A 23052-nucleotide genomic window follows, 5' to 3' on the forward strand; every position below is an offset into this window, starting at 1 on the left:
CTAGCTAGTACTCCCTCAGCTCTGGCCTAAATACAAGATACCCTAGCAAGAGTTCTGTTTAGTATTTGGTAAGACTTTTTTTCTTTACGAATTAATTAGGTAGTTTGGCTACTAACTTATTACTTAATTTTTTAGTGAAGAAGTATGTATCAACCTTATGAGTATATCCGGCCTATATAGAACAGTTCCGATGAACAATCACTCACTTTTGATAGTTATAGGATTCCAGAAGATGGTCCAGAATTGGGTCAATCACGCTTATTATTTTTGCAAGTTGACGATAGAGTGGTTGTACTAGCCAAAACTCATGTATGTATGACTGTACCGCCATTGATATCAAATCTTTTCAGTGCAGTGAGATTTATGGAGCTAATCATATCTTTACGCATATCGTCGTAGAATTTATGTATGTATAAATGTGAAGGTACGTAGCAAAAGGTGGTCTTGTACTGTATTCATCTATATCTAATAATTAAGATCACTAGGTAGCAGTAGTATATAGTAATTAATAAGGGACCGTTTGGTCGGGCTAGCGTCTACCTGCTATGACGACTCTCACATTGTAGTGTTATTAATTGTAGCGCACCGGATCGAGCATGAGGAGCCATATCAAAGAAGTCCTAATAATCTGACAGTAGTTGTAGTGTAGAATAACAAATTAAACGTGTGCGAAGTATGCCACGCACGCACGGGAGTGTCCGCGCTGTGTGCATATATATGCATTGCATGTGTGATGGGGTCTGAAACGCATGTGCGCCTGATCGGCCTCTCCCTCTCGATCTATTTGGCCATGGTTTCTGCGGCTAAAACTAAAATCTGATACGAGGGAAAGAAAAAAAAAACGTACGCTGAGACTAGGTAGGTGCTGAAGCCAGGTATGGTATGGCACTGCCGGCCTGTTTAATAATTCTTGTCGCTTTCTGCGGCGTCTCTCTGGTTGTACGTACGCTTTGGTGCCGACGACGACGACGACGGATTGTGATAGCTAGGCGCACTATAGGCATAGCTAGCTAGCAGCTCCATCGGATTGCATTAGGCTAATCTTAATTCTTAATGCATGTTTGATGAGAGTGTCATGCATATTAAATAGAGTGCTACATAAGCAAATTGCTGACTTGGCAGGGTCATTAAATGAAGGAGTTTCATCAGATGAGAGAGGAGTTTCATCCCCATGAAACTCATATGGCTCGGTTAACTAGTCTTGGTAACTGTGCCATGAAACTTTGCATTGAGACTGGCCTTATGTTGGCCGGGGTATAATATAATCTATCTCATAGCAGACCATGAATCCTTCGCCTGGCGCTTGCTTAGGTCATCCGCAATGGTTATCAAAATAGCTAGCTAGGAGGAATTCTATTGGCTCTCAATAGCACTTTACAAATAGCTAGCGAGATGACGTATGAAAATAATAAAAAAAATAGCACTCTCATTGGCTATCGAGGAGATAGATCAAATAGCTAGCGATTTCCTAATAGCAACTCATAAATAGCTAATCTAGCTAATCTAGTACGATCTTCTAGAAATAACTCTATCACAATACTCTCCACAATAGCTAGCGACTTTCTAATAGCTAGCGACTTCCTAAGGGAGCTATTTGCAAATTGCCATTGAGAGCCAATAACATTATTCCTAGAGACCAAATAACTAGCGATTTAAATACCATTACGGACGTCTATTTATAAATAGGTACGGCCGTGCCTCCGATCCTCCTCGCTCTCCTCAGACCACCTTAATTATTTTTTTTCAAGCTCCGATCGCTCGCTCAAAACAAACCACGAACCAGCAGAGAAGAAGACCAGCTAGCTACTACCTTAGGAGATCCATCCATGAGCAGCGTTTAAGTTTGAGCACTGCTTAGTAGCTCTAGCTAGCCTGCCCGTCGTCAGACGTCACTCCTCGATCCCAGCACGTACGACAGAGCCGACGAGGATCAGCGGCAGCTGGAGATGGCGCAGCAGCACGACAAGGCATCCACATTCGCCGCCGCCCAGGAGATGGCGACCACCACCAAGACGAAGCAGCAGCTCTCCGATGATGAATCCGACGCCGGCGAGCCAGAGGAGAACTACCGCGGATGGAAGTCCATGCCCTACGTCATAGGTGAGCTCATGCGATGCATGCAATGGGTAATTAATCGATCCTAATCGATATCCATCATGCATTATGCATTCATGGGCCTGCATGCAGGGAACGAGACGTGCGAGAAGCTGGGCACCATCGGCACGACGGCCAACCTGCTGGTGTACCTCACCACCGTCTACGGCATGACCGGCGCCAGCGCCGCCACCTTGCTCAACCTCTGGTCGGGCACCGTCAGCATGGCGCCGCTCCTGGGCGCCTTCCTCAGCGACTCCTACCTGGGCCGCTACACCACCATCGCCTTCGCCTCCGTCGCCTCCTTCCTCGGCATGATCATCCTCACCCTCACCGCCGCCGTGCCGTCCCTCCACCCCAACGACCCCACCGCCGGCGCCCCCCACCCCAATAACGGACCCTCGTCGCTCCAGATGGCCGTGCTCCTCGCCTCCTTCGCCCTCCTCGCCGTCGGCGCCGGCGGCATCCGCCCCTGCAACCTGGCCTTCGGCGCCGACCAGTTCGACCCGCGCACCCCGGCGGGTCGACGGGGCATCAACAGCTTCTTCAACTGGTACTACTTCACCTTCACCATCGCCATGATGATCTCCGCCACCGTCATCATCTACCTCCAGAGCGACGTCAACTGGGCGCTGGGGCTCGCCGTCCCCGCCACGCTCATGGGCGTCTCCTGCGTCCTCTTCTTCATGGGCACGCGCCTCTACGTCCGCGTCCGCCCCGACGGCAGCCCCTTCACCAGCTTCGCTCAGGTCCTCGTCGCCGCCGCCCGCAACCGCCGTCTCCCCGCGCCGCCTTCCCCCGCCGACGACCTCTACGACCCGCCGCACCGGAGCAGCCTCGTCTCCAAGATCGCCTACACTCACCAGTTCCTCTGCCTCGACAAGGCCGCCGTGCGCACCAGCACCACCTCCGACGACCACCACCCGTGGCGCCTCTGCACGCTGCAGCAGGTGGAGGAGGTCAAGTGCCTGGCGCGGCTGCTCCCCGTCTGGTCCTCCGGCATCGTCTACTACATCGTGCTCACCAACCTCGGCAACTACAACGTGCTCCAGGCCATGCAGACGGACCGCCACGTCGTCGCCGGCGGCAGCTTCCAGATCCCCGCGGGCTCCTTCGTCGTCTTCAACATGCTGGCGCTCACGCTCTGGCTCCCTTTCTACGACGGCGTGCTCGTGCCGGCGATGCAGCGCGTCACCAAGCGCGAGGGCGGCATCACCCAGCTGCAGCGGATCGGCGTCGGGATCGTGCTCTCCATCGTCACCATGCTCGTCGCCGCCGCCGTCGAGAGACACCGCCGCAGGGTCGGCGACGCCACCTCCTGCTTCCTGCTCGTGCCGCAGCAGATGCTGGCCGGACTCTCCGAGGCGTTCGCCATCATCGGACAGGTCGAGTTCTACTACAAGCAGTTCCCGGAGAACATGCGCAGCGTCGCGGGGGCGCTGCTGTCCCTGGGCTTCGCCATAGCCAGCTACGCCAGCGGGCTCATGGTCAGCGTCGTGCACCGGACCACCGGCGGCGGCCGCGACGGACGCCCCGACTGGCTGGCGCAGGACCTCAACCAGGGACGCGTCGACCTCTACTACCTGCTCATCGCCGCCATGGCGGCCGTCAACCTCGTCTACTTCGTCGTCTGCGCGCGCTGGTACAGGTTCAAGAAGCCGGCGGCAGCCGCCCACGCCGACGCCGACGTGGAGCTGGAGCTGGAGGGGAAGGCCGCAGCGCCTCCTGTCTGAAGTCTGAACGCTGTGGACTAGGAGCTATTTTCTTTTCCTTTTTCCTCATCGACCAAAAGAAAAGGACGAACTTGCCGTGAAGTGCAGGGTATGAAGAAAAATACGTAGTACAGTACTGTAGTAGTAAAGAGTACTAGTATAGGTTGAAATAGACGTATAATAATTGAAGGCCACAACAGGTTGCAAAGCAAATCCAAATCGATGTATAATTGGTTGATGACTCCTCCATTCATGATATCAACATGATTAGCATCCATCTCAATTTTGGAGACTGACTGACAGCAATTAATAAACACAAGGAGATAACAGAGCATGGCATAGCAGATGCAGAGCAATCACCTATTCACAAGGCTCAGAACAGAAGCTCCATTCACACACACACACACACACACAAAAAAAAAAAAAAAAACCGCTGATTTGAAACCATGTCATCCCGTTTGCAAGCCCTGCTCTACCTGGACTGGAACCCGGGTTTCTCCATTGTTATAACATCTATCCTCAGAGTTTCAGTAGATGAATTTCAGTTGACACAAACATTTAAAACCAGAGTCTCCAAATGGGATGTAAAGATGGATAGAATTGAGCAAAGAGCGGCTGCTTCATTTCTCTATTGCAGATGCGGGTAGCAGAAACATACCACACTTTATTGCCGAATTAACTTAAGAAGAATGTTCAGCAAGCTACAATACTAAACATACATCGATGTAATGTCATCCAAGGTTGAAAACCCGGTCCACTTTCGACGTGTGGCAGTGGCGCCATTGGCATTGCTCCCTTCCTGAAGGTGACACATTTGGATTAGTCATGGCTTCGCATTTCGAAACGATTTTTAGAATCAACTGAGATCCCTCTGCTGATGGAGCAGCTAATTTGAAACATGCATATAGTTCTTTTTAAACGAAACATCCATAACTGTATGCATAACGATTACCACGTGCTGAACTAATACACAAATATACTACTAGTAGATTACTACTAGTTGGCTGAATAATACACAAATCTACATACATGAGCTGCCGGCAGCAAACTCTCGGCTTGGATGGCTATCAATTATGAACAGGAGTGGACTATGCATCTGGCCCGGAGTTGGCAGTATCGTCAAAATACACAGTTCTGGCATTTGCTACTCAGTTGAGGTGTACTACTGAATTGTCTGTCTACACTGAAACTCAGTCCCAATTCTGGCAAAAACTCCCAAATTTGTGCTGCCACCAATAATGCTTGAAGTAGGTAATTCGATGATTACGAGCCTACCACCTCTGACCCCAAACAATCCTAAAACGACTTTCAGAATCAACTGAGAGAAACGTTCATAGCTGCATACGGATTACTGCAACTGAATCAATAATGCACAAATCTACAGGATTCCATCCATGCAACTCTACTCAATTCATTCATCACCAAACAGAATGCGGATTGCACTGCACCTACTGCTTTATTTTAATTTTAATTATTACCAAAGCACTCCTTGCTCCGTCGTTGGAGCTCCCGGCGGTACTCCTCCGTCTGCGCCTCCGAGTACCCGGTCACGTCGGTCTTGATGAGCAGGTCCGTGTACGCCCTGAGCCGCCGCGTCAGCGCCCGGCTCTCCGCCACCTCCCGCCGCAGCGCCGCCTTCTTCGCCCGCAGCGACTCCTGCTGCGCGACCGCGGAAGAGGTGGGCCACGATCTCCGCCTCGATCCGTTCGTCTGTCGGGTCGTCGAGGAGGACCTCGTCCACCAGCACGTCGGAGGAGGAGCAAGAGGGGGACGGCCTTTTGCGGGAGGCCTGGCGGCGCACGGAGCGCGCTTCCGCCGGGCGGGCGGCGGCCTGACGAGACCTCAATTTCTCTTGACCGAACATCGTACATATACACATGATAAATATTGGTAATTTTTGCATGAACTGATCTAAATTTAGTCCCATACTGGGGAACCAATGTGGCGTGGCAATGTCCAAATGTGTGGGCAAGTACAGCCAAGGCGTGCCGCATGACCTATCCATGACAGCACACCCAGAGCACGAGGAAACTCGTGAGCTGGTGGTCTCTCGTGCTCGGTAAGCGCACGCTGCAGCCATACTGAATTACAAGGAAAAGATTCAACCCCGGCCACCACCTCTAACTCTTTGGGCTCATGACAAATCAGCCTAGCTTTTTTTTTGTGCCAATTTTTTGCCCCTAATTAATATCTTTCGTGTTCATACACTTATTTAAGGCCAATGATCCAATCCAACACAAGAACTTGTGCAGCACTGTTTATTGTGTTGGTGCAGCCGCCTTTGGCTGTCCTGAACAGGGAGCAAAAGTAGAATTAGGATTCCACCATCACCATCATACACCCATTCTATATCCACTTGCCATCATCCGCTACATTCCACTATATCCATCTTGATTTGTTGCTGGAATCAAATCATCCACTATATCAGCCCGGAACCAATACACACACATCCACTATATGCACATCTCGTCGTTACATTCTTGTTGCTGGAACCAAACAGGAAGAGGGGAGGCCTGCAATAATCGGTGCAAAAACCTAATGCAACGACGAGACCAACTGACCAACGCATATAAAAATCCCTTGGACAAACAAACATCGAGCCCGGTGACAGCTGCTAAGCTATGCACGCTCCGTGTTTCAGGCAAGGCAAATTCAGATGGTACTACACCGGCAACACGCGCCCAGTTACACACACGTTTACGCGAATTGATCTCCAGGCGAAGAATCCAATTACACAAGTCGCTGTCCAATCAGCGAGCTCATTGGACAACTGATAACAGTCCCAGTGGCCATTGCACCTCTCTAATAAAGTCGTCGCTTTCTTCTGACGTCAAATTAACATATATACATGCTAGCAAACACCAGATCGTGGTTCGTGGCGCTTCAGAAGTTCCAAAATTCAGGACAACATATTGTGATGACCTGCGTGCGCTACCATCTTCGCTTGAAGTTGATCTCCTCATCGGCGTCATCAGCGCTTGAAGTTGTCGAGCCCTCGTACGCGTGTCGCTTGTACGAGTGCCTGGAGCTGGATCTCGGACTTCTTGAACGCGCTCGAGCTTCCTCCCTGCCATGGGGCTCCTCATTGTTGTCAGGTAACTCGGAGATACTACTGTCCTGGTCATGTCGACGCTGACCACCGTCCCTAGGACTGGTAGTAGGATGCGCTCCCACCTTCTTCTGACCATGAATCTCCTCATAGTCGTCAGACTCAATGCTGCTGTCCAACGTTGTCGTCTCCTGAAACGACCTGCCCCCTCTCTTGGATCCTCCTTTCTGAGTTGAGGTGTGGGGACGATATCGTTCTGGTTTGTGAGATCGTGGTCCTGCACCTTTGCTTCTCTTGGACTGCCTTGCGTGTGCAGAAGCTTCAGTGTCCTGGAGATCTCTGGGCTGGAATTCATTGCTGAAGAAATCAACAGTAAAAACAGTTAGTGACGTGTGGCAGTTCAAAGTTGAGAGACGATACAGACAATGGGATGGAAGGTAAGGAACTGATAATCTAGTGAATCTCTAGTGCTTCCACACTTCGGTTTTCTAGTGACTACTGTGTGGTACAATATCTAGTTATTAACGGTTTGCTCTGGATTTACCATTTCGACTCAACTGACCTGCAACTCTACATACCTGTAATGGATTGCTGGGACAGCTGGGTAGCCTTGCAATCCAGGACCGTGCAGCGGTAAGTTACTGATGTCATTGACATTATAAGGGCCCAGAGGGTAGCTGAACGAAGGCATATTCATATAGTACATGTAAGGATTGGCTCCCCAAGGCTGTCCTCCCAGTCCAAACAAAGAGTCATAACATGGTGGTTCAAAAGGACTGTTGAAACCATATTCAGCACAGTTGGTGTTTACATTTCCAGTGGCGCCAGCCTTCTTTTGCTTAGTCCTAACCACTTTTTGCTCAAGCTTCCCTGAAACTATTGCTACACCATCAGGTTCCAGCTGTTTCTGGCATCTTGGTTCAGGAAAGGTTTCCGTGGCACCTGCCGCGGCTTTGGTCTTCTTCACTGATGTTTTTTCAGTCTCTTCAGTTTTACTCTGGAGATCAGAATGTGTTGATTTCTCCACTGGATTCTTGCACGCAGTTACCAAGCAACTGCCTTCAGTAGTAGCCGATGGTGCACTATCCATTTGTTGCTTAGTGTCCCATTTTAACACAGCGGAAGCGGTGACAGAATTGCCATCCAAATTGCTGCTATTGGAGCTTGCAAGATTCCCTGTGCCACTGGAAAGGCCACCAGCCCTTGATGATAACAAGCTTGAGATTGTAATTCTAAGGGTTGGATTGGGAATTAGGTCATCTGCAAGTATTTCGACACCACAAAGGCACTTCGATTGAGTAATAATGTAGTCCCGAATGCCTGAAGACAAAAAAAGAAGTAGGTCACGGTTATTTATCATGCAGCACGAAACTTATACTGCGATTATCAATAAAGATTCCAAGGATACACATGAAACCCACTTTACAAAAAATGCACCACTTACATTTATCACAGAAACTATCATAACAGCACTTGCTTGACAACATTGCATCTATCATGACCTTCTTGCATAGTGGGCAGTGAAGTTCTGCTGGCAAACTATCAGCTACACTGCTAGACATGTCCTGGGCCAGTTCTGCTAGGATGACATCATCAAAGCTAGATACAATGGGGATCAATGAACTGGTTCTTCTGCAATCATATTTCCTGTTGCCATAGTTTGGGCAAGAATTTTTTTTTCTAGAACACGACTTCACACGTATTTCGTTTGGGCAAGAATGAATAAAGTGCCCTGGGACTCCACATTTGTGACAGATATAACCAGGTGGAGGCGGCTTGCTCCCTGTTGGGCACTGCCAAATGAAATGTCCAGGAATACAACAAACACGGCAAACATAGTCAGGAGGGGGTGCCTCCCCTTCCATTGGACGACCTTCAGATAAATATTCAGAGTCAGAGAGTGCATGGAAATAATATTAAAAATAAGGCAAATTAAAAACATAGTATGCAAAATGTGAACAATCTCCTGAGGCACTTATATAGTTACAATTCTCTCAGTCAAATCATCATCATTTCGCAAGAATGTTGTTTAAATATACCATACCAGCCTATCAGCATTGAACAATAGATTATGAGAGCATTGCACTTAAACCAGGCTAGTGTAATTGGCTTGAAAGTGACTAATCATAAGTAAATGTCAAGGCAATGTCAAAGCAGAAGTGAAAAGTATATGCATGCATTAGTATATTACCACAATGGTGGCCCAACTGTCCACCATCATATCCACCTCCAGATAAAGAACCTCCCCTACATAAGTAGGCAAAATCAATCAATATTACAGAATGTATTTACAAACAGAAATATCAATTCAATTCTTCCAGGCTACTACCACAAAAGGGTCCAGGAACATCTATATCTTACCACTTAATCTCAGCTGCATTAATGACAGTTCTAATTGCTGTGATCTCTTCATCATCTGTTCCAGTAAATGCACCTGATTTCTGCATTGATTCAGTAACTGGCTTGTTGGATGCCACCTCATCATTCTCTAAGATTATGGGCCTGAACATAAATACATGTTCAGTGACACAGAAATATAGATGTGTATTCATATTTATTGCCTACGCAAGGTTTTCCCTCGATACAAATTAAATTGGATAAAGAGGATCAGAAAGACTTTATAGAATGGCAAGACAATCTTCTGTTTCCAGCAAGATTATGAGAATTCTCAGAAAGGTTGGCAAACCACTTTGACATTTTAACCAGTCCTTGTACAGAACAAGAGACATTGCCATTTTCTGTCTGAATTATGCATCATCAGGTATTTACAAACTACAAAGCTATCTTGACTGAATTGGAAACACATGCATTTTAAATATGCATTAGTTTGCAAGAAAATAATTAGATAATGATCGACAGGACACCAAGGTCCAAATGCGAACCCTGCCCAATGATGTACACCCAGTATGAACCTTGATCCCCTGCCTCACTCGACTTTTCTCTCACAAATACTAGAAATACCTCCATGCGAACAGAGTAGCAACAAATGAAATTCTGGAGATCTATAGGATGAGGAGTGGGGCAATACGATGCAGTAATCGCGTCTGTCAGACTTCCAGCAATCTGGATCACGTCTGTCGAGAGTCGAGCAATCCGGTGCACCAGCACCGTGGAATTCTGAGGTATCATGGTATCCTCATCGACATACTCTGTAGCCACCAGCAACAGACATAAAAGAAAAACATTAGATCATGATAGTAGATGAGCACTCTTCTTGGAATGTGAAATTACATTATTATATATAAAACTACCTATAACATTCCAAGAAGACACAGTCTAAGAGCAAGGTCAATAATAGAGCCAAGTGCTTGGTTATAAGCCAAATGATTAGAGCCAACTTATACAATAAGTTGTCTCATACTTGTCTCTAAAACACCTTTTCTTTCCTATTCCTTCTCACGACACTTGTTATTTAGACCCACCACTACCTATGCATCCGTGTCCAGCTTGGTGCTTACATAAGTCAAGCTATCATCTCTCTCCTCTCTTCTCTCCTCCATGTCAGCATTCTCCATGTCAGCATTAGCTTGGCTATAAGTCAATTATGTACCTGCTCTAAAGCGAACACCTCGAGATACACTGTCACTCAGTGTCGTATACTGATATACTATGCATTTCTCTCCTGCAAACTTGGGCCAACACAAGGCAACATTTCGGCATACAGCAGAAATAGATGTCCCCCAAATCCCGACCAAGGACACGACGAACGACCTGCCCTGTACCCTCTTATCAGCCTATCTACAGCACGATCGATGGCTTTAAGAAGGAAATAATTGGATTTTTTTTTAAAGCACGATCGATTTTGTTTCCGCACGTGGTGGTCTCTTGAGTCAGTCGGCTCAATTCAGCACTACACGCTTTGCTGCTTGCAGTAACGAAGCGGGGCGCCGCCGAATCGGATCGCACGCACCTTGCCCGGTGCGGGGGTCGCAGAGCGCGATGCCGTCCCGCGGGCCGCGGCCCCTGGTCCGGCCGCTGCCGTGGCGCGCCGTGGCGGCGATCAGGCGCTTGAGGTCGGCGACGGAGGCGAAGGCGCCGGGGATCGGCAAGGAGAAGGTCTGGACCCCGCTCCGGTACCTATAGTGCACAACCCCCATGCTGACCCCGCGGGAAGAACAGCAGCCCTCCCGCGGCGCCGAACCCTAGCCCCGCTCTCCGGCGCCGGGGGTGCGGTCGCGACGAGGGCCTGGGGAGTGAAATGCTGCGGGCGGCGGTGGCCGGGGAGGCGAAGGCGAGGGGTTTGGGGAGAGGGAGCGAGTGAGTCGGCCCACTCTGCCGGTTTTTTTTTCCTTTGTCTTTTTTCCAAACGCTAACGCTATAGAGCGTCCAGACTGAGACTCGCAATGCGCTCCGTCTTCTTATCGGTTGAGGCCTTCTTTAGTTCAAAAAAATTCGGATTTCATTTTTATTTCACAAATATTGTTTAATCATAAACTAATTAGACCCCTCCCTGCTTTCTTTCCTTTCTCCGTGACCTCCATACAACTGGAGAAGAGAACGGTGGTGGCAATTTTTGCGAGATAGGTCTGGATCTGAGCCATACTCCTTCCCCTCACCCACCTTCTCCTCTAGATCTAAGCTCTTCTTCTGCTCCTTCTTCTCATCCTCCTCCTCCTGCTTCTATTCTAGATCTGGATCTCAGGGATGTCGCGGTGTCTAGGGTTTCTTTGACCTCTGTTGCAATAGGCTTGTTTTGTTGTTTTAACAAGCAATATTTCTTTGCTGTATTAGTATTTTCTCTGACATTGCATCTAACATTGCATTTTTGTTTTTGTTGTTGCAGTAGTGTTGTTTTGCTATTGCAACAATTAATTTTTCTTTGTTCCATTACTCTTTTTCTATCTGATGTTGCATCTTGAATTTGCCCTTTTGTTTCTGTTGTTACAGTATCGTTTGTGTTGTTTTTGCAACATGTAACTTTTTTTGTTGCATTAGCCTTTTTCTGATGTTGTCCTCTTTTTCACATTTGCTTTTTTTGTTTTGTTTTTGTTGCGCTAGTCTTTGTTATGGTGTTGCAACAAGCAATGTTTCTTTGTTGCATTTGTTTTTTTTCTGTTCTTGCATCTCGTGTTGCAGTAGCTTTTGTTATGTTATTGTAGTCGTTTTCTTGTGATATTGCAGTAAAGTTTGTTCCATGGTCAGGATATGAGGCACCTGCTGCGGGGGATTGGGCGGCGCAACGGAATGACAGTGTGATGGCTGGCGGGGTGGGATGGCGGATGGACACACGCTCGCCTTATTCGCCGATGCAGCTCAACTCCATCCCATCCCGCTCTGCATCGAGCCTCCCTTCTAACCTGCTCTGCTCTGTCCTGCGCCTCTCTGTCATCCCGCTAGTAGCACCATATGAGGTGGGCGTGAATTGAATTTATTAAGCCTAACTAATCCGCCATTAGCACATGTATGTTACTATAGTAATTATGGCTAATCATGAACTAATTAGGCTTAAAAGATTCGTCCTAAAGTTTTCATACAAACTTGCAATTAATTATTTCTTATCTATATTTAATGATCCATTCATATGTCTAAATATTTGATGGGACAGGCTGAAAAGGTTTTAGGTGGGAATTAAAGTGGGCCTGAAAAAAAGGTCTATTTCTGTGACCGGAGAATATCGTCCAAGAAGTCTAGAGATTTTTTGAGAAACTCTAAAATCAGACAAAAATATATCTCCATTAAACCACAAAATCATTCAAATTGTATCTCTATCGCACTTAAAAGTGATTTTCATGGCGGTTTGATTCTTCTTTTAAATAAAAAATAGATAAATATCTAACAAGGTTTTAAACAGCGGCAAATATCTCTAACTACCAAAATTTGAGGGAAACATTATGGGCCACAACCACAATTGAGAACAGGCTGAAACTCCACATCCAACCTAGGGAGAGAGCTGACATGTTAGCCACAAACGGATTGTAAATCAGTTAGTTAGTTGGATTTCTTGTGATAGAACCTCCTATATGGATTCAAGTCCTCGACATATCATGGATAATCGTATTTTCCTGAATTTATTCATAAAGATAAACAATATAGTGTGCCGCAACAGCAACAACAACGATCTTGGGAACCAGCCCCATATCTTTGCTTCAACCTCAACAATCCAGGTCATCACAAAATCTCAGTGCACTAATCCTCCTTATTTACTGTTATAAATGCAAGTTCTGTGGACATATAAATTGCCAGATGTTAGAAGTGATCAAGTGACAACCGACCCCTTGGAATAACTATCAACCGCCTCCAGGAACTCCTCTACACCCATGCATGGTAAAACTCGAGATCTTGGGTGCCAGGGTAAAAGACAGCAAGTGTTAATGGTCTGCCGAGATTATATATGGAACAAGAGAGTAAAAAATCGAGATCTTTGTCGCCTAGGCTTCGTTTTCAGCAATACATTTTAGCGAAGAAACAATGTCAGCAGCACAATCAGCAGCCAAGATCAGAGCCTAAATATAACTTCAGTGCACCCGGGCACCGGAACTATATATGGAAAAATAAATAAAAACTCAAGATCAAAACACAGACAACTTTTCTGCACCTGTGGCCCATTGAAATTATATATGGAAAAATAATAATAATAACTTGATATACTGGTCGTCAGAGTAAAATGTAGCCATCTTTACCGTGCCAAAAATTATAAACTTTTGAGAAAAAAGCAAAACACTGCCATGCCTGGTTAAATTACATATACTGCACCCAAGACCTGCCAAAATAATATATGGAAATTCCTTTCCAGATGTAGCTATCCCATGTTATATATTTGTATATATCAAGTTTTATTATGATGCATATAGCCTGACAAAGTGTATGCATACACAGTATATGATCATATTTATATATATGAATAATAAGAAAGAGTTTTACAAGCACCAGAGCAGTGTACCTCTTCCACACGGTGGAGGTGTTTTATTTGTGGATCATGATTGAAGTCATATATAGCTGCAATAGCTATTTTTAGTTCTGTGTACAGTACTTTGTAGACGGTAAATCGTAGTTGTCGCTGTAGCTTATTAAAGCTGTAGTGGCATCCGCTGTAGCTGGGCTGTAGCTTAAAGCTGTGGTAGCAGCCACTGTAGGTGGGGCGGTGTTCGAATCAGCCACAACGGCTGCAGCTGCCGCTGCAAACAGTGCCAGGTTTAGCCCAGGCTTTTCATGAGAAGCGAGGAGGACGACCCCCGTAGCGGTAGCGGTAGCGGTAGGTGTAGCTGTAGTCGCAGCCGCTGTAGCTGCAGTGAATATACGTAGAGCAGCCACCAGGAGAGCAGCAGTTGGAGCTAGGCAGAGTGGCAGCATCTGTAGCATTTCCATCCAGTTACGAGAGTATGTTTCTGCAACGGAAAGAACGAAGCCGCCATAGGAAACGCCTGCGCCTAACATTATCAGTAGCTGCAAATTACAAGATGAGACGAAGAGTCCATCACCGGATCGAAGTTGTTGTATGAGGCAATTGGTGTGCAGTGTGTTGCGTATCGTCCATGGATCGATCAGAAGCAGCACAATGAAAATCTGTGTTAGAATATTATTGTACACCGCAAGTCAAAACTAATAATGTTCAGTATCATCCAGTTCTACACACCATGAAATATTGTATGTGTGTGTGCGATTCTCTCTCATCGAAAGCAGACGTAAGAGAAATCTAACGTTGCATGCACATAGAGGGGGGTTCACGTGAATTGATGGAAAAGAACCCTAAACCCTAAATAATAATTCAAAAAAGAACACCTAACAACTAAATATAGATTGACAAGGTAGAAAAACATCATTGATGGAATCAACTAAATATATATCTTGATTTCACTAAAATAAATTTGAGAAGGAAACATGGAAATTGTGAGAGGAGAGGCATCGTCTCACCATCTTAAGCAACCACATATATGAAAAATCCATATTGCATAATTAAATCAAATTTACATAAAAATAACATCATAAACGTTATAATTTAAAAAACTAAAAAAACCTATCTTTCTCTCTCTTCCCAAGCATGGAAATGGGGAGATGAGAGACATCATCTAACCATCTTAAGTAACCTCATTTGAGCAAATATAGTGCATACCTAGCTAGTCTACTCTCTCCCTCTCATGGTGAAACCATAGATCCAAAAAGTAGCTCAATTGAGCAAGAGGGCACAAAAAGAGGCATTAGAGGCATGAACTAACCTTTCTTAGCCCACTCCTTCCAAGAAATGAAGATCAAAACTTCCCCCTTGTATTTTGGAAAATCTAGACCTCCAAGATGGCCTCCAATGGAAGATGGCTGCTAGCAACAGTTCTGCCCGAGGAGGAAGAAGGAAAGCTAGGGGATATTTATAGACAAAATAGCACAGACGGTTTCTTAAGCAAACCGTATGTGTAAATAGATTAGCACAGGCGGTTCACATAACAGAACCGTCTGCGTAAAAGGAGCATTAATACAGGCGGTTCAGTTATATGAACCGTCTGTGTTAATCTATTTACCCATGACAGTTTCTAATCTTCGTCGTACAAGTTTACAACACAGACGCATAATAATTAAAACCGCCTGTAGAAAATTTTTACCACCACCAGCTTAGAGGATATGTGTACTAGTGCACAAGCTAAGCTCGCGCAGATGGATTGCCTACTCGATCAAGCGTGGTAATCCTACTCGCAGACTGCATGCATGCATGCTGCCGAGTTCGTGGTACAAACGCAATGCAAGTGAATCAAAATCAAATGAAAACTTGGTTTATTAAAGGGAGGAGGGATATATAAATATGTATGTTTACTGACCGGGACAATGAAGCTTATGATTTGGGCACAACGGCGCCATGTCGTCGTCCCTACCGCCGGCGTGCTGTATTCCTTCTCCTTCCTCGCTCCACCGCCGTCTAGCAACAACAAACCGTTTTCCATTAATTTGTCAATACGGTGTTGCCCCTCTAATAGCTACTAGCAGTGTGTAGTGGTGAAAATGTGTGGGGGTGTCGCTGTCCGATCGATCCCCTTGTGAAAGCAACGTCATCGTCGTCGTCTCGCGTCTCGTGTGCCATTGTTGGTCCGTAAACAACTCGAGCGGCATTTGCATTGGGTTTTTGGTTTGTTCCTAGGCGGCGTTGCTCCCAACTCGTAAAATTATATATATATATAGGCGTTGAGTTTAACGCGGTTTTTTGGATGCAGGGCGGAGCCACAGAGGGATCGATCATATGATTAACCGGGCGGAGCACAGGATACTCACAGTGCAAGACTCTATCATAGAGTCCAAGACAATTAATTACATATTATTTATGGTATTTTACTGATGTGGTAGCATATTTATTGAAGAAAGAGGTAGAAAAAATAAGACTCCAAGTCTTATTTAGACTCTAAGTCCACATTGTTCGAGTTAATAAATAACTTTAGACTCTATGATAGAGTCTGCATTGTGAGCGCCCTAAGACGTGCGCAGGGCGGTTATTTTGACTCTTATACGTAGGAAAGTAGCGTTTGGATCATATGATTAGTGCCCGTCTTCAACCAGTGTAGGCCGGTTTGAGACAGCACGCAGGAGCTGCGCCGCCGGGTGCCGGGTGTACTGGACTTTGCAATAATTCATCCGCTCATGGCGCCGAGCGAACCTCGTCACACGGCCGGATCCGCCAACTCGGACAGTACTCCTGCTTCGGTACGGTAAATCATGCATCACACGTTATTAAGATAGTCATCCCCCACCGTACGTTATTACTACATCTATCACTAGCTAGCTGCTTTCTTCAAGTCATCAGCTATAGCTAGGTTAATTATATGTGCCGATTCTTTGTACATACAGCACGGGTAACAAGCAAGTACCTCAAACGATGATGCAGTACAAAGAATCCATATGTAACAAATTTGCTAGTGTGATAGATGTAGTAATAACGTAGGACAGTACTTTATCGTCAAACGATGACGAAGGATCGGCATATAACAGATTTAATTTGCTATATCTCCATTCTCGACAGTTAATAGTATAGCTGAGATTTTGCATAATAATCTCGCTTACAAGCCTCATCAGGACAACGTACGGCCTTCATCTTCAACCACAAGCTGGACGCCAACAAGATGCCAAGAATATATAAATGCTGCAAATATTCGGCCTTTTATTTTATTTTATTTTTTTGTAAATCTTTTTTAGCTCAATTATTAATTACTTGATTATTGCATGTATTTTAAAAGTTAAGGGTTATAGTTTATATGAATTTATTAGAATGTGATATCCCTAGTTATACACAGTAGCCTTCAGATCTTTGAAGAAGATTGTCAGCATGACATAACCTTACACTACCATATATCAAGTACGATATAGCCATGGATATAGACGGATCTCATAAAAACCCTAAAGGGCAATGTTGAAGCAAGCACAATCGAGAAGATATTAAGATTTTGGCAAAGTAACCTTAAGATAGTTGTTCGCTTGGCTGATAAGCCATAGCTAATTAAAAATATTGTTCAATGATTTGTTATGAGACAAAAACACTTGACAGATTCGGCATATAAACTTAAGCAAATATGCTCTAAAAGAGTATAAATGATTGTTGTTCCCTCACAAATCCTACTTTGATTCTTTATTTAGGACCCATTGATATTAATGGTAACTTCTATCATTTCAGGGCATCGCAGTTCCAAGTGTATTGCATGGCTACTCTTCGGAAGCTACTCATCAAGTTACAGGATGGCGAGTTGGACGACCAAACCATCACAGACAAATTGTCCCGCCCCCCATCCGAATTCGGACGCCCGACAACACACAACAGTTGAACGGCGCCCAACAGCTTCTCTTTTTTACCTTTCTGAGATCATTTTTCGGCCGTCCTCGTCCTCGGCGGGCTAATCATCATTTCGCGCATGACCTGGAGGAAGGAGTAGCTCAAGGATCTCCTGTCGGCATCGCTCAAAATAGTGTCATTAGGCGCGGAGGCGCTAGCAGCGCGCAGTGCCGCTCTATCTGAACAAGCACTATCGGTAAATTCTTGCTCCCACATCCATTCGGCAAAAATAGCTGTGTTCAAGCATCGATATGTTAATTACTGTATGTGATTCTTGTTCCCACATCCATTCGGCCAGCACACTCCAATTCACCTTCTAACTAATGTGATTCTTATTCTAAAAAACCTTGCCGTACGTGCACTTAAATTCCTTTTTTGATCTCACCTCTACATAAATAAAAATGTTAATGTTACCACACACTTGCTAATATAAAGGCAGCCTACCTCCTAAGGTAATAGGAAAAATATTTTATATATTATTTTATGTTGGAAAGGCTTGGATTTTATTTGAAATGTTATCTCTTACTGGGTAATAATATATCGGAGCACCGTAGCAATGCCCAAAACAAAAATCACCTCTCCTTTTTCTTGCAGGAGGTTGCAAAAAGAGTCGAAGGTATGCTGAGCCAATGTTACGCGGCATGCCTACCTACGTACGTGCGCCATGTCGTACCCCCTGCTAAAGGACGCTCCTGATAGCGTCAAGCTCGTCATGTATGGAGGCCTGGTGCTCATCACCCTCATCGTGTACATCGGGATGCTGTCCAAGTCGGAGGCTCGTCTCATGTTGGCCATCCGACTGGTTTCTTGTACAGCTGTGACAGTCTTGACATTCTGCGTCGTATCCCTGCTCTCTGTGCCAACCTACATCCTGCTTCTCACTGCACTTGCTGCAGGCGCCATGAACTTGATCATATTGCTGCTGCCGATCTAGGCAGACCCGACCTTAGCTTTTTCTTGGTATACGAATTATGAAACAACATCATTAAAATATTTCTTTATGCTGTTAGATATATAGCAACAAACATGTATATTGTCTTTCACATATTGTTGTGATATGATTGGATGATCACCGTGATATGCTATCTTGTTTTCCGAGTGAACGGGAGCTGAAATTTTATTAAAGGGTAACCAAGAGAGTTACAAAAGAGAACACAACAAAGCAAAACAGCAGAAACAACATTTCTCAGGTGTTCAAGAGACAAAGAAATTAAAATTAAGCAGATCACACAAGCGCTGCTCTAGCCATGAAAGAATATGTGGGAAGTATTTCTTCTTAGCCCCCAAAGGAGCTGCCGAAAGGTTGCCTTGAAGATCTTCATCATTTCTTAGGTTCCAGATACTCCAACTCATGATGATTATAATTTCCATGAAGAAAGGTACACTCAATTGTCTTCTAAAATCTTCAAAGACTTGAGAGGGGCTGCTGTAGTCATTATTTGTGATTCCAATTAGACTCCAACAAGCCTTGGCCAAATCACAATCCGGGAAGAGATGCTCAACTATTTCTTCAGAGTTGGTAGCACAGAGCACACAATTGTAAGATGGTAGATGGAAATTAATGTGCTGACAAGCCTCCTCTCACATCTAGTTACTAATGGCAAGAAGTCTTCAACCTTTGGCTTGGTTAGCCCAAGAGGCAAGCCTAAGTAGGTAAATGGTAGTGACCTAGTGGAACAACCAAAGGTTGCTGCTAGGTGTTGAAACTTATCATCAAAAATATTAATAGGCACCATCATGGATTTTGAGAAATTTAGATGTTGCAAAAGAGTTTAGGAGAGCTTTTAGAAAGGCCAGATGCCTTGCGTAACCCTCCATGATGATTAGAGTGTCATCAATATATTGGAGGATTGGGAAATCACCAATGTATTGGAGTGGGATTGGAAGATTGATGAGATTCTGGTATTTGGCTTTGTTGAGTAAAAACTGGAGGAGATCTACTACTAGCACAAAGAGTAGGAGGGAGAGGGGGTCTCCTTGCCTAACCCCCTTTATACAGTGGAAAACCTTTGACATTGGGAATGGATCTCGAGGACCTCGCGTAATGCCAGCTGGGAAAGGATGTCTTGGAAGCCGGAGAAGGAGGTGATCGCTATGGCTGCTGTGAGTATGATAGTCAAGGTTGGTGACAAGACATCTGTGCGCTTGTGGACAGATAACTGGGCACCGGTTGGGTCACTATGTCACTTCGCCCCACAACTGTTTGTTGCCATCTCCAAGGCCGGTAAGATGCAAACGATTGAGGATCGGGTCTTCTAGCACAGATGGGCGAGAGATATTGTTGGGGCGCCAACTACTCAGGTACTCTGCCAATACTTACAAGTCTGGAGCGTTATCTGTGCTTTGGTCCTCGACCCGCTGCAGGAGGACAGATTTGTCTGGCGATGGACGACCGATGGCATGTACTACGCGTCCTCAGCATACTGGGCATACTTCATCGGGTCTGTGTCACTCCTTGGTGCGAAAGAACTATGGTGGACAAAGGCCCCAGAGTCAGTCAAGTTTTTCTTCTAGATTGCTCTACATCGTTGTCTTTGGACAACACATATACATTTTAGGCATGGGCTGCAAGACAATGACACCTGCGTTCTATGTGATCAGCAGCTCGAGACCGGTGACCACCTCCTTGTTGTCTGTGTCATTGCGTGTGAGCTATGGGCATCATTGCTAGCATCTTTTGGTAAGCTAAGACTATGGTGAACTTGTGCCTTGGTGGCTATCCAAAAGACAAAGGATCGATGGAGCTGCACGTCTGACTTTTGACTCCATGGTTTTGCTGGTCTCCTGGATCTTGTGGAAGGAGCCGAATAGCAGAACCTTCTGACAAACGTCAAATGCCAATGATGCCTTGCTGCAAAAGGTTTTCAAGGAAGCTAGCGAATGGGTCCTAGCTGGATTCAAACCGCTTCGGGTCTTCTGCACCTTGTTGTTGTGTAACTCGGTTTTCTTGTAATCAAACTGTAATTGGAATGTAATAGTTAGGTTGTGTTTGGGAGCAACTTGTTGGTTGCTCGCCATCAAGGAGCCTCCCTTCTGTTGTTGTCAAGTTTCCCTCTTAATGAAATACAAGTGAATGGCCCGATTACGGAAAAAGGTCCTTCTTTTTCGCTGCATTATCTTATATATGTTAGCAAACTTAACATATTTTTTGTTCCTGAAGTGTACGTGCTGTCCTGCAGGTGAATTTGGCACGTCAAACTGCATGAACCATCCCCATTACCAAGTCCAAATGGAACAAAAAAGAGGTCTATGATGATTTAGCAACACGACTGAAACAATGGTGATTTTTGCTCCGTCATCATCATCATCATCATCATCATCATCATCATCATCATCATCATCATCATCATCATCTTGTTTTAGTATACCGGTTACTAGCGAGTTTACATGTGTTATGATTTAGTAGCAAATGGGCATGAACCAACACGGCCGTGGGGATGGAATGTTGGCTGGTTCTGCTCGCCATGGTCCACGTCCAAGGAACATGGTATGCTGGGCTTTCAGGACCATGTTTTGCTCTCGCTGCGGGCCGATATGGAATTAGAAAGGAAATCACTGAACTCTCTGGTCCAAGTTTAGATTTCTCTAGCCATAGCATATTCGTTCAAGAATTGGAGTTGTCTTCTGGTGGAAAGTGGAAACCCTAGCCAATAGCATCCATCCACCGATGGAGTACAGATCCATCGCGAGGCCAGAGCCAAAAGTACCCAGAGGGCCATGTCCTCCAGCACGGCTGCCAGCGCCATCATCGTGTTGCTTTAGTATGCCAGCAAATGTGTGTTTTTAGAAACATATTATATATACTCATATATAGTCCAACAAAATTAGATTTTTTTTATTTTATGATTTTTCTATGATTTTTCAAAGTTTCAGCCAAAGAAATTAAAAAAAAAAAGAAAAAGACAAAACTTTTATAGCGAAAACTTTGTACTAAAGCATACCATATTATATATGTTTACTTTGTAGATCTACTTACATGGAGTCCAAAAAATTATATTTTTCATTTTATGATGTTTTTGTGATTTATTATGATTTTTTAAAGATTCAACCGAAATAATTAAAAAGAAAAATACAAAATCATCGTCACCGTAGCAAAACCATCGATCACACGGTAGCAAAATCATCTTTCTCTAGAGAGGTAAAGTACATGGTTTAAAAATTTAAGAAGGTGATTTGCTCGGTTTTAAAGTCAAGAGAAAAAAAAAAGAACCTTATGTGAATGTTGAGAGAAGAAAAGAAGATTTTTTTTTTCCCTTTTAGCAAATGGGCACGACCGAGGTGGGCCGTGGGGAGGGGGCTGTGGATGGAATGTTGCCTGCTTTACAGGCCCATATGATTCTTGTCGCCATGGTGTGCTGGGCTTTTAGGACAACGTTTTGCTCTCTCGGCGGGCCGATGTAGAATTGGAAATCTTCAGATTTGTGCTCCAAAGTCGGGACTAGCATGCACCGATCGACAGCTCCCATGGATCCATCGTCGAGAGGCCAAAGCCAAACCCAGAGGGCCATGGCCTCTACCTCGTCATCCGGCGGCGGGGTGCTGTCCGATGAGTCGGCGGCGGCGGCGGCAATGTCGGAGTGCATCGGCTTGCTGTTCGGGAGGTGGACGGCGCTGCAGCTGGCGGTGCGGAACCGGTGGGGCGGCCGCGACTCGCAGGCCAAGGCCGACCAGCTCGCCTCCTCCGTCCTCTCCTGGTTCACCCGCAACGCCGCCAGAGGTCTATACGGTGGTCTCCATCCATCTCCATCTCCATCTCCATCCTGCTGCACTGCATTGCATTGCATTGCATTGCATTATTGTTGTCTTTTAAAATTAATTAATCTGGAAACGAAAATCGTCCCATCTGTTTTGATGAATTACGATTGATTTTTTTTGTTTGTTTCGTTTGTGCGCGATCGTCGATGGATTGAATATTACTGAAGGCGCCGGCCCGCTCGACCAGGACGAGCTGGAGGAGTTGCTGTACGACGGCATGGACGAGTCCTTCAACGCAGACATTTTTCGGAACTAAACAAGACGAATGAAACGCTAGCAGCAGCAGCTTTTGGAGGCTAGTTGAGGGCTTGATGAGGCCGAATCGGAGTCGGCATCTATATTATGAGTCCAGGCACATATATAGGTTTCTTCATCGCTGTCCTAGTCACGTACGTGACTGGCAAATCATCTGGAAAATGAAGCTCGCTCGCTCTTGTTTGCTTCCAGCGAGCAGAGATGGCGGATCATGGCAACTAGATCCTCGAGACCACCGTCCGTATTGTACGATACCAAAGCCTGTGTCCAGTCGATCCCGTCTTGCTTTGTTTTTGGCAGGATCGATATATATGATGATGATCTATCTGGGGACGACTAACTAAGGAATGGGTCGCCGGATAATTAAGCAAGCTTTAGTGAAGTCAAGTGGATCGGCGCAGCAAGTGACAAGTGATTATTACATAGTATATATAAGTACTGGTTACTCC

At 45.5% G+C, this 23052-nt stretch overlaps 2 protein-coding genes and 1 long non-coding RNA gene across 3 annotated transcripts; 1 reads left to right on the forward strand and 2 right to left on the reverse strand.

The window, feature by feature from the left end:
• LOC8086108 (protein NRT1/ PTR FAMILY 2.9) lies at positions 1807-4236 on the forward strand. Its single transcript, XM_002442531.2, has 2 exons — positions 1807-2100; positions 2188-4236. Exons 1-2 carry the CDS (start codon positions 1947-1949, stop codon positions 3825-3827), a joined length of 1794 nt encoding a protein of 597 aa, XP_002442576.1. The 5' UTR covers positions 1807-1946; the 3' UTR covers positions 3828-4236.
• On the reverse strand, positions 4034-5645 carry LOC110429634. The gene is made up of 2 exons (XR_002446735.1): positions 5285-5645; positions 4034-4605 (listed from the first exon to the last, which is right to left on the reverse strand). It is a non-coding gene; the product is annotated as an uncharacterized LOC110429634 (long non-coding RNA).
• LOC8071501 (E3 ubiquitin ligase PQT3-like) lies at positions 6261-11426 on the reverse strand. Its single transcript, XM_021445907.1, has 7 exons — positions 10766-11426; positions 9884-10004; positions 9217-9357; positions 9047-9102; positions 8300-8728; positions 7434-8175; positions 6261-7212 (listed from the first exon to the last, which is right to left on the reverse strand). Exons 1-7 carry the CDS (start codon positions 10950-10952, stop codon positions 6738-6740), a joined length of 2151 nt encoding a protein of 716 aa, XP_021301582.1. The 5' UTR covers positions 10953-11426; the 3' UTR covers positions 6261-6737.

This window comes from Sorghum bicolor, chromosome 8 (genome assembly GCF_000003195.3).
Source record: "Sorghum bicolor cultivar BTx623 chromosome 8, Sorghum_bicolor_NCBIv3, whole genome shotgun sequence".
In the NCBI taxonomy this organism is placed as follows: domain Eukaryota; kingdom Viridiplantae; phylum Streptophyta; class Magnoliopsida; order Poales; family Poaceae; genus Sorghum; species Sorghum bicolor.